Genomic DNA, 12,416 nt, shown 5'->3' on the forward strand with positions numbered 1-12,416 from the left:
CTTCCTGCTTTGGTCCTGTTATTTGGGGCCTGGAAGAGAAGTGGTTTCTTGTATGCCTTTAATGTACATTGCTTGTATTGTAAGAGCTGATGCCTTTTTAGCTTGGACCTTCCAGGAGAGTCAGGCAACAGGGTGGCAGAATGCACTGTCAAAGTACAAGTTCAGCACCACCACTGGCTGGGTGTGCTGCAGTCTGTGCTCCATAAAAATTCCAATTTCAAGCAGGAGCTGACATAGAAATGTAACTGAATTGTGGGTGGTGAGTTTGGCACAGGGGTGCTTCTACAGGGAGATTTTAGATGCAGTGAAAGGCATTATTGAGATGTAGTTGAGAAATGAATGGCTCTGTAAATGGGTGTACGTGGGTTGTGGGGCTGTGAGGTCCAGTCAAGGCCCAAAATACCACCAGGACAGCTAGGGAAACATTAGGATTTGCCAGTGCTATGTGATGCTAGAAAATGATGGTCATTAATGAGAGCTTCTGCTGCTTTTTGATGCCCTAGAACATGAGGACTCAGTACAAGGGAGGTTATATCTTGGAATGCCAAACACACTTTTCCCAGTTGCTGTCCAAAGTTTCTCCTGCCTCTGTAATGTGCCCTGATGACACCATTGTTTTGGCCATTGCAGCCATTTCTAAGTGTTGTTTTCTCCCTTTGCTCCTCAGAAAGAGCATAACCTGCAAGTTTTGGGGCTGGTGAAGTCTGATGAAGGATTCTATCAGTGCATTGCAGAAAACGATGTTGGAAATGCACAGGCTGGAGCCCAGCTGATAATACTTGACCTTGGTAAGATAAACTGTGACAGCAGAGAGCCAAAAATGGGGAGGGACCATTCCAAGGGACCTTTCCACATGGTGGGTTCTGTCAATAACTCAGCTAGAGCAGGGTGATTTATTAAAAAGCATGTGAGTGGTCCAGTGTTGTTTTCTGTACACTTAGTGAAGAGAATTGAAGGAATTCTACAGGATCCATCCTGTATTTTGAATAATATTTGGTGCAATAATAAAACATGGTCAGAAATGTTGAATGCTGAGTTTTGCAAGCAATAGCAGAATAGCCAAAATGGAAACACAAAATCACAAACATGGAAAAGAAGCACTTATGGAGCACACCCCAAATCACATATTTTACAGCAAAGTCATTCCAGTGTCAGAAGCTTTTTTCTGCTATTAGTGTAAAAAATAGTGAACTTTGTCATTCTTGCAAACTGCAGCTGCACATCTGGTGGGTCACAGCTGCAGTTTAAGGTAAATATTTGTCTCTGTGCTCCAATTAGTGAAACTCCTGCCAGTGCTCCCCATACATGCATACATCCTGCATTGCATGGTTGGAGTGGCAAAGCAGAGCAATTGGTGTTATGTTTAAAGATCCCAGAAAAGAGGTACTGCAGATATCATCACTAAGGCATCAGCCTGTTTTGCTCTTTCAGGTTACACAGTTCTGAAAAATAATTTCTAAGAGCCCAAGGAAGAAAGCCACTAGTACAGAGGATAAGGGGAGACAAGAAAATACTAGAACTATATCAAGGGGGGCTTTGTGTTGTGTTTTTGGAGGGGTATTGTTTTAAATTCCAATTACTTTCTTATTTGGATGGAGAGGATTTAGGAGAAACAGTCTTAGCCATGGCTGGAGGTTTGATGGAACTTCACACCTTGAATAGATGTGACTCTGCTGACCCTGGGTTTGGTGCCCAGTGTGCAGAGACTAAACTTATGAATGAGCCATAAAGAAAGATTTCCCATTTATTTTCCAGTTGCTTTGTGAGTATCTGTGCAATTACTACTTCCTCTGAATTCCTCTTTGGATCTGGGTGTGTTTCACTGCTGGCTGAAGAGCCACAGGTACTCCCCAAAATGATTTGGGGAATGCAGGGTGCCCTCTCCTTAGGTGAAGAGCTTTAAAGCCATGGAGCTGTGGGATTCCAGCCTTGGAGCAGTGCCAGGAGTCTGCATCCAGCACTACCCTGCTGTCATCAGATTGCCAGAAAAATTACTAAAAGTCATTGAATTTCTGCTCTGTGCATTAATCACCTGAGTGGTTTGCAGCCCCTTGCAGCAGAAGCATTGTTCCATATTCTCCACATTTGAAAACCCTGAATAATGAATGGCCTTGGCTTTGGGAGCCCTGCCCAAGCCTATGCACCCAGTCCCAGGAGCAGTTTATAAATGAGTCTCACTGTTGTTATTGGAGTTCCTGTGGTCTCCTTCCCCTTCCTTTCCCTCTGCTGCTGTTTGTCCAGTGGTTTCTCCTTCCTGCTCCCCTCCAGCACCTCGTCCTGCCCTTCTGAAGGACTTTGCCTCATCATGTCCTTTCTCTTTTGCATGCTGCCAGAGGATTTGGGCTGCAGTGGTGGAGTCTCACTGTGGGTGCAGACACACCCCAAGGCTGTGTCCCTGGAGCTCTGGGGCCGTTGAGATGCTGTTCTCCAGCAGTGGGACACCCCATGGAACACCTCTGAGGGGACTGGAGCTGTGCTGTGCAGGGGGGCTGTGATGAGGAGTGCCATGAGGAATGAGTGTGACATGTAAAAACTGGCAGTTCACAGCTGGAGGAGATTGGGGTTTAAATACCTTCTCTCAATCCATGACCAGTGAAGAAGGAAACTGTTCTGGGAAAAAGAGAGAAAATATCACATGCAGTAGTGGCAGCTGGCTTGGTATGAAAATGTAAACCTCTAATTTGAGCAAAAACTATTCTGAACATTTCAATCATTAATTCAGAGAACTTTTTTTAAAAAAAATTATTTCATAGCTGCTGCTGAGAAATGCCAGCTTTGCCAATTTGAAAAGTAACTTCAGTGAAAAAAATGTTAAGTGTTCATCAAACTTCTTCCCAGTTAGCAGTGCTTCCCTTCCCGTGCTGTTCTGTTTTCTCCTTCCTGCTGGAATTGGCAAACATCTGGCTATTTGCAAACCATTTCTCATTAGCCCTTTTTGCTTATCAAATTGATCTTGAATGAACTAAATGCAAATGAGAAAGTGGAAACCCTGGGGAGTTTCTCAGGGAGGCTATGTGAGTTCTCTCATCCAAATGAAGTCCCACATCTGTGTTTTGTGTTCCTGGAAGGCAGTGTAAGTTTGAAATGCAGTGAGGGGAAACATTTATCTGCTACAAAGGGATGTTGCCTGTGTTTGGACAGATCTCTGACTTGGAGAGAGCAGGAATTTGGTGATTCACCTTCTGCACAGCGTGGGCACAGCCACACAGAAACCTGTATAAAGTCCATTAGTGACTCTTCATCTCCTGCAACGAGCTTGATATAACCATTGATCAGACACAACGTTTTAGGCTGGGTTTTTTGTGTTTGGTGTGAGTTCTGGGTAGCTTTTACTACATAGGAAAGTTATTTGTGGAAAATGTTAAAGCACAGAATTGAAAGTTTTCTTGAGTGGCTTTTCCTCTAAACTTTGGTAATTCTGTTAATAAATTTAGACAAGTTTGCACCTGGAAAGGGATTGGCCATACAGAATCCACAGCTCTTGTTTTTTGAGGAATATATGAAAGAATCATGGTGTTGAGAGCAGAGATTTTTAAGACAAGTGTTTGTAATTGAGAAGGTTGGAAGGATAGAAAAGGGAGGAAGATTTGGGTCAATGATCTGAGTAAAATCCTCTTTATCCCCTGTGCTGAACACCAGGTGTAGAATTCTGCAAGGGACTTGAAAAGCCTCTCATGCTTTCCAGCCACGTTGGGATTTGAAGCTGTGTCCCTGTTTATCAGACTCTGCCCCTGGACACTCAGTGCCTTCCAGAATTTCACTGGAGTGGCTCTGCTGCCTGCTGTGCCTTTTAGGAAGAATTTGGGAACTCTCTAAAAGAAGGAAGTTCCTCAATGACCTTGTTGCCCTGCACTTGGACTTATCAGTCTCTGTGCTTCTCTCTTTGCCTCCTTGATAAAGAGATGAGTGGTTTGATGTCCTGCAGGACTCCTGCTATCCCAGAATCTCCATCATGCCTTGGGAATGCCTTTCTCAGCAACCTCAAATCTCTCCTCCACCTTTTTTACACAAATCCATCTTGCTTTACCTCCAATCCTCATTGCCCAGCCCCTGAGTGTCCCAGTTACAGAGCAGATACACTTAATTCCAGCAGAGCCATCCTTGTCATCAGTGTCACAGCATTTGTGTGTGTGGTGAGTGAGACCCTCGAGGTAATGGAGGGTTTGGGGTTTCTTGGTGCTGTAACCTGGCCTTGGCCAGGGAATCTGGCCTGGCTCACGCTGCCATGTGGGGACTGGGAAAAGAACAGGTGGCAACAAGTATGAGGAGGGAGGCAGATGGTTCCCTGTCACCCTGTGTGAAAGGCATTGACAAGCACTCAGGCACTGGGGAAGAACAGGAGCCATGCTGAGCGCTGTGGAAAGCACAGCCCTGGCTGTAAACAAATATGTGTGTTATGGGAGAACAGTTTAAAACTGTCCTTTCAGATGCACTGGGTCACCTTCACAGCTGAAGGGAGGTGCTTTGTGGGGCTCTTGTATTTCTGTATCACAAAATTGGGATTTTTTTCTCTATATTGTGGATTGTGCAGGAGTAAGATCTTGGAGTGAATGAGTTGGATGCAGTGCTGTGGGAACCTTGCCAGGATTATTTGTAGTGGAACTATCAATTTCTTTAAACTCAGTTATTTAGTGCAAAAAGGTCACTGTCCAAGCAAGGATATCCTGCATGTGATTAATTATTCCCAGCATGGGTAGGAAGGAGGAGGAATTGGAAATCTGTGTGTAGTTGTAGAGCTGTGAGGCTTTGGGATCACAGAGACATCTGGGGATTGCTCCAGGGGATGGGTGCAAGAGGAGAGGAGTGAGAAGAGGGAGAGGGAGAGGAGACACAGCCCTGGTACTCACTTGGGGGTGCTGGGGTGGCAGCTCTGTGACAGCCAGGATGTGGAGTGGAATTTGTTGCCTGTGTCTGGCTAGAGAGTGGAGCTGAGAATTCCTTCGGCTTCCAGACAGGAGGCTTTGGCTTGTTTGGGGTATTTTTGGTAGGTTTCCATGGGAGACTGTCTAATGGACAAGAGGCAAACCATTTGATCCTGAAGGACCAAAGCACAGGAATGGTCTGCTCCACAGGGCAGGGGTTGAATGTGTGTGTCCAGCAGACCAGGAGGGATAAAGGAGGAGCTGCCAGCTGGGCTCAGACACAAAGTGAAAGCCCAGGGAGTCTGGAATCACAGGCAGCAAATTGCCTGGAAGGGTAGGGATGTAGGAAAGACAAAGCCCAGCTGGAGCTGGAGCCTGTTCAGGGAAGGTTGTGGAGCAAATGCCCCTGGAGGCCGTGTTAGTGCTACATGAAAGGGATGATGATTGGGAAAATCAGTGTGGCTTTGCCAAAGGCAAACTGTGCCTAACTGTTTGTGGGCTGGCTGAGGTGGAATGGTTGGTTGGGCCTGTGGTTGAGAGGAGAGAAGTGGATTTTGTTTACTTTGCCTTTAGCCAGGCCCTTGGTGCTGTCTCTGAGGGTATCCCTGAAGCTAAGGTGGGGAAATCCAGACTGGATGGTGGGATGTGTGGAGAGCCATGGAAACTGGGAGCATGTGATGTACTGGATGTGCTGGGTTTGATTCATCCTGGGCTCTGTTACTGCTCAGGCAGGGATGGAACACAGGGCAGGAGGTGGTGACAGGGAAAAGCTGCAAGCAGAGGAATTTCTGATCAGAGAAAGCAGTTTCACAGGGAGGTCTGGAAATCTCTGCTCCTGGGAGACACAGGCACACCTGGCCAAGGCCCTGAGCCTGGTTGAAGGTGACTCTGCTCAAGGGGGGCTCAGGTGAGCTCCCAGACCTGCTCTGTGATCCTGACACAGTGAGGCAGGGCTGGGGATGCACCTCTTGGTGTTGGTGCTCTGCAGGGAATGTCCAAACCTGACAGTTCCATGGGATGTGTTTCCTGCTGATCCCCTCTGGAGAGACAAAAGTGCCTGATGTTGGATTAAAGTCTGACACCACTGGATGATCTCAGTTCCTCTGCTGAGTTGCATTCAGAGGAAGCTTTACAGGCATAATTTATTGCCCTAAATTGGTGCTTTTTTAAAGCAATTGAATTCTGTCCAGGCCCCTTGCTGCTGGTACCTCTCTGCCAGGGTTTGGCCATGAGCTCTCTGCAGTCTTGGAGCACTGAAAGAGCTGGGTGGGCTGGGGGCTTCTCTGACCCACAGAAAGATGGAGAACATCAGGAATCTGATCCAAGTTTCCCAAAGCCAGCACATTTCAGTTAAGATAGTGCTGAAAAATCTGTCATTTCTGCACTGCAGATGGCATTGGACTGTTTGAAGTCACTTCAGGCTGACTTGGAGATCCCCATTCCTCACAGAGGCCATTTCAGCTCCCCTGACCTGCCTGAAAGGTTCCCAGCTATAGCTGGATTTTAAAGGCAATGTCCAAAGCCTTACTTCAGCCAGGATAGATGAACCACTCTGTGTTTTCCATGGCTATGAGCTTCATTATGCTGTTGTAGGAGGCAAATAGAAGTTCTTGTTGACAATTTTTGGCTCCTACTGAAAGAAATTCAAAAGTTGGCACTAACAGGCCAACTGTGCTCTGCTTTGAAAAACTCAGTTACACATTTGTGTATTTGCCATGTGTAAAAAATCCCATAAATAGGGCCTTGCCTGCTTCAAGCCCTGAGGCACACTCCTCTCATGTCACCTCAGCACCTATTTTGGGTGATTTTATAGATATCAAATATAGATATCAGGCTCTCTCACACATAGAGGTGGTGCTCTGGAGTATTTTTTAGTTACATATTGTGAATGAAAGCATTCTCAGTCCATGGAATTCTGTGGAGTTCTTGGAGACTGCAGAAGTGCTTGAAAAATCTGCAGGGTGTTGTGAATCAAATGCCAGAGCAAGATAAAAATATATTGTTCTTAAGAGCAATAAAGGAGGACTCTGGGTGTTCCTCTGCAGAGCCCCCTGTTCCTTCTCTTAGACAGAAATGTTCTCATGTTCTTTCTGCCTTGTCTAATTTTGCATGTCTTAATGAAGGAAAATGGGAAGAGGTCCCTGTGGTTTCTAGGAGTGGCTTTCAGGAGTCTCAGTGTCCACCAGGGAAGAAATAGATGAAAATTGAGCAGGGAGGCTGCAAAGCCTTGCAGAAAAAAAATCACATTTTCTGTCAAGAGGAAAAAGTACTCTAAGGAATGAACTGTGGATTTTGGGGAAGTGGGAGATGATGATGATGGACCTGGGGTGGGACTGGACTGGATGTTCAAGGTCCCTTCCAGCAGAAAGCAGCCCATGGCTCTGGGAGAGCAGGTCTGTGCTGAGGGAAACCTGGGGAGATGGGGAGGAACCTCTGCTCTGGTGGAATGGGAAGATCTGAAAGATGGAGAATGGAAAATCCAGTGGGATGAGCATCATCAGAGCCAAGAGCAGCTTTGGTCTATTTTATATCCACATATCCCTGAGGGTTTCCACTCCCAGGATTAAAGTTGGTCCCCAAGAAGCTTTAACAGCAGCAAATGTCCAACTGTGAGCTGCACATGAAGAGCTGCTGGCAGTGCTGGGGCTCCATGGAGTGGAGCATTGCTGGAGTCCCTGCTCCATCCCAGCCCCCAGCGTCAGATGGATGCTGCAGGAACAGCTTGGGAGCCTCATTTGGAGAGCTGTACTTCAGGAACATAAACAGCATCTGAAATCACAAACTGACTTCAAACAGTCATAGCCAAAGCCAGACTCAGAGAATGTTTTGTACCGGTTGTGTACACTCCAGTGCTAATTTTCTGTAAACACAGCAATGTGTGCTCCTCTTTAGTGCTGGAAGAGTGGGGTTTTGGGTTTAATTTTGATTTTAATTTACATTACTTAGCTATTATTCCTCAGGGAAGGGAGCATTTGTGTTTTTCATGGCTGCATGTCTGTTCAAAATGGCCTGGGAGCTGTTTGAATTTAGTCAGTTCCATTTCTCGACTCAATTCCTGTTTAATAAATGATCTTTATTTATTTCCTGTTTATGGGCCCTGCTTATATATGGTCTTATTGAGAAGCAGAACTGATTAAACCACCCTAGATCCCAAACTTCTTGAGCATTTAACTTGATGAAACAGGAGCTAAGCAGTTCTCAGTAGCCTATTCATGTTTAAAGCTGGCACAGGCTTTGAATAAATTGCTCTAATTTAGATTAAATTAGGAATAGATTAATGTTTGCCAGCAGGCCATGAATTGCAGGGAGGCAGAACAGCATTTATATTGTATTTATTAGTTTTCATTTCTTGTTTTATGACTGTATTTACAGTTGGCTTGGCAAAGAAGTGGGAACCTCCTGATGGAATTTGTATGGGGTTGGGTGCTGTGACTTAAGTCTGGGCCCACAAATAAAGGGTTGTGGGGATGCTGCTTGTGCAGCTGTGCTTGGAAACACTGGCACCTTTTGGTTTTCACCAGGGGAGTTGAGGGCTAGAAGCTACTTGAAGAAATTCCATGTCATGTTAGAAAAGGAGTGATGCTTAAGGAATGTTCAGTGGAGGCAGAGCAAGGGCCCACAGGAGCAAAAAGCTTCAGTGTTTTATGAGAAACACACAACAAAGTTTGCTGTCCTCCACCTGTATTATTCCATATTTACTGTCCCACTGCAGGAGTGCAGTGAGGTAGGATGCTTCTGGAAGGCTCTGAGTCCATTTTATCTCTTCTGGCTAGTCCTGAATTCCTGAGGGAGTTTCTCAGTTGCATAAAACCTTTTGGCCACCAGAAAGGCTGATGGTTAACACCAAATACACCTCCCTCAACAGCACTGAAATCCACCCATTCCAGTTGTGTTTATCCTCATATTTTACATATTTCTGGCTGGTGATGTCATGTCAGGAGTGCTTTTTCCTGGAACAAAGCTGCAGCCACGAGCCCAGCTCCAGCTGTGGAGTGGTGGCTGCTCTGCCTGCCTCTGGCTCCTGCTGGAGGGGAAAACACAGATAACCAGGGGCAGGAGCAGCCACTGCAGTGGGTCACAAGGGCTGCTGTTTTTAGTGGCTTTGCTTTTTCCATCCCTGGCTGAGTGGAAGGGCAGAATTAACTGTAGCTTGATATCCATCCTGACTACCAAAGGCATTTCCTCTGCCTTTATTCCTCATACCCAGGGCTGTGAGATTGACAGAAACACCCTCAATTTGTAATTGATCCCAGGCTCCTGTTGGAAAGGAAGAGATCAGATTTTGTCAGTCTCTCACCAGCAGGGAGAACAAACACGTGGGGTGGGTCTTAATTGGTTGCTTATATTTCAGAGTTGCTAAATGATACAGGAACAGCAGAAATGGCTGAATCCATTTGGAGAGAAGGGGCAGGATTGGTTTTCATTTGGGCTGAGTGGGGAACAGCACTCATGCTGATGAAGATCTGGAGCTGGGAGAAGCCCCTGGTACTTATTGACAGGATAACCTGCATGGTTATCATGGGCTTTATTCCCTAAGGAAATGCCATAAATCTAACATTTTAATTTTAATGATGTGTGCTCAGTATTGTAACCAGCTGTAGAATGTCACTGTTCTCACTGGGATTGAACAGCCTGGAGTGGGGGTTCCTTGCTTTCCTGGTGGTTTTCCCTCTCCTATCATCTCTCTTCTCCCCAAAAAGAAACTCATCACTGTGGATCCAGACTCTTTAAAAGACAGATGGATTCTGTGTGGTTTTCCTGGTGACACATCAGCACTGGAGGTGTTGAAGGAAAAGAAAGAGGGAGGAAAGTAATTCCTGGATCCAGGGGATGGGCATCCACCTTGGCCCTTCCTCAGCACCAGTTTACATTTGTAAACTGCTTTTAAAACTTGGTTTTTGGGCATTTTTAAGTGGTCAGTGACCACAGCAGATCTACATTTGAATGTTGCATCTTTTGCTGTAAACCCCATCATGTACTTCTGGGGAATAACCTTCAGTTCTTGTGTGCTGGGAAGTGCACACCAAATTCCCAAGGCTCTGTGTTGGGAAAAGCAGTTCTATTTTAAAAATACTCATGGGGTTCACTTTTTCTGTTAGTATTAGAAATATGAGGAAGTAAGTCAACATTACAGATTTAAAACTAGAAAGAAAAAAGTTTTAATTAAGAGTTGGTAAGATTCCCAAATATCTTGATACTCCTCTAGTTCTATAAAAATGGGTGGGTGTGAAGTGGGCAGCAAGGAGCATGTACATGTGGCCTTGAGCAGAGAAATCCAGTGAAAATTAATAAAATATCCAGCACCATATCAAATAGTGCTGCTCTGTAGGTGGTTACAGAGTAAAAGAGGAAGGGGGAGTTTGGGAACTTCTCTGAAAAAATATTAATTGTGTAGATATAAACCTAAATGGAAGGAAAATAGAGTGTGTGGGATATGTATATAAACAAGTAGTTAAATAAGCCATTAATAATTAGTTTAAATAAGTTTTTTTAAAAGCTTGGAGGAATAAGGACAATTTTGACAACAAGCAGCTTGTTCAGCCTCATCTGCAGCAGCTCTAGCTTGGCAGAATTGGTGCTGCTGACTTGTTCCAAGTGTCAGCAGCTCCCAAACAGAAGGAAAAGATGTCCCACTTCAAGGTTTGGTTTTGTTTTGTTTGTTTGTTTTTTTTTTGGAGAAAAGCAGCCATGGAGAGTAACACTGAGCTACAGCCCTTGTACCTTCAGAGGAGTTCAGCTGATGAATATTTACAGTAAGAGGAGACCCTGGCCAGGGTTCTTTGGGGGCACTTCCAGGCAGTTCTTCTGCCTTGGGTTCTATATGTGGGTTTTGTTTTGGGTTTTGGGTTCTTTTTCTTAAGATTAGTTCTTAAAAAAATATTTAATTCTTTAAATAATTGAATATTCACTACTGAATTTGAAGGTCATACCTATCATTTTGCCATATGTGTTATGTTTTGAATTTCTTTGCAAGGACAAAATGTGTTTCAAAGCAGTTTTAAACTCCTTGGGGACAGGTGAGGTGTGTATGGCTTATTTCCCATTTTTTAATAACCTGAGTCTTGTGACTGAAATCCCTGCAGGGCATTTTTCCCCTCCCTCCTCCCCTGGAGCACTGGGATGTGGTTGGAAGCAGGGGGTTCCTGCTCCATTTCCCTGGAATGCGTCAGCAGGGCTGTCACACCTTTTTAAGGCTTGTTTTATGAGACAGGAAAAAATCAAATGGTTTCCTCTACACCAAAGCATTTCATGGTGAAATGGGAATGGGAGGAGGGCTTGTTATCAGGAGGGATTTATGACTTCCTTTAAAACACAGGCTCCCAGTCAGAATGTGCTTATCACTGTATTTATATATCCCAGTTTATTGAGCATCCAGCAGTGTCTGTTCACAGTGCAGAACAGAACCAAATAAATGCCTAAAAATCAGAATCACTGAGTGGCAGGTAAACACTTGCTTGTTCTGGATTTTTGAGGAGTTTTTTGCAACACTGTGCATTGAGTGAAGAGTAAATAACAGCTCTCACTCCCAGTGGTGATGTAAATTAATCTAAGGCAATTAAAAATTAAAAAATAAGACATTTCTTCTCCTCCAGGCTAAATGTGTCACCATAGAGGAATAAATGAGGAAGCATCTCCATTTCATTTATGAGGAAAAATGAGATATTGGTGGGGCAGGGTCTGTTCCTCAGGGTGGGGATTAAATTTGGGTTTTTAAGTGAGTGAAGGACATCATTTATTCCAAGAGTTGTCCTCAGACCTCTCCCTTGAGTGAGATGTGCCTGTGTGGGATCAGCCCCTGGGCCCATTTGCTCTGTGGTTCCTGCAGGTGGAATTCCCAAAGAGATGCCCTGGCCAGTGCCTCTGTGTCCAGCTGGGCTTCCCTTGAGGTGTTGGTCCTAACTCTGCCATGTTTGCCTTTCTGACACATTTCACAAATCACAAATTCCATACAGTTCCATATTTAAAAAATTGATTAGAGTCCACAAAGTTCTGCAGTTTAAATTAGCTCATGGAGAATAATTAAGTCTACAAAATCCTCAATTAGAGGGTGGTTTATATTAAGCAGACATGAATCTGTGTCTTACACCAGGGGAATAGGGGTGATGGTGGCTGTCTTTGGAAATCCAGGAGATTCAGGACATTTCTGTTCATTCTATAAAGCAGAAATTATTTGCCACCTCTCTTCTTTCCACAAGTGTTCAGTCTCTATTCCAGCTTTGCTTAAAAGCATCAGTTTGTGGAGGGAGTCCCAGAGATTTCTTTAAATGAGTTTTTCCAAAGGAAGAAGTTAATTCCATTATTCCAGCTGATCTGGTGAGACCAACTTCAGCACTTTGGCTGCTTGTCTGAGAGAAGTTACTAGGGCCAGGTAATGTGGCTTTGTTTGAGTGTGGCATCACTCAGGGAACAGCTGGCAAGAACAAGGTGATCTCTTCTGTGGAAATTTATGTTTCAAGCATTTGAACAAGGACAGTTGGATACAAGTGAAAACATGGGCAAAAAATAAAGAAAGCAAAATTTTGAAGGGTGGTGTGCAGTGTGAACTTATTAATT

At 44.6% G+C, this 12,416-nt stretch overlaps 1 protein-coding gene across 7 annotated transcripts in view; it reads left to right on the forward strand.

Moving 5' to 3' along the window:
* Positions 1-12,416, forward strand: part of NEO1 (neogenin 1) — a 154,699-nt gene that overhangs the window by 97,806 nt on the left and 44,477 nt on the right. For all 7 annotated transcript variants that reach the window (XM_056499759.1, XM_056499760.1, XM_056499761.1 and 4 more), the window contains exon 7: positions 668-788. In XM_056499759.1, coding sequence (XP_056355734.1) covers positions 668-788 — 121 coding nt within the window. The remainder of the gene's footprint in view (positions 1-667; positions 789-12,416) is intronic.

The sequence above is a fragment of the Oenanthe melanoleuca genome, chromosome 10 (genome assembly GCF_029582105.1).
Source record: "Oenanthe melanoleuca isolate GR-GAL-2019-014 chromosome 10, OMel1.0, whole genome shotgun sequence".
NCBI classification, from domain to species: Eukaryota; Metazoa; Chordata; class Aves; order Passeriformes; family Muscicapidae; genus Oenanthe; species Oenanthe melanoleuca.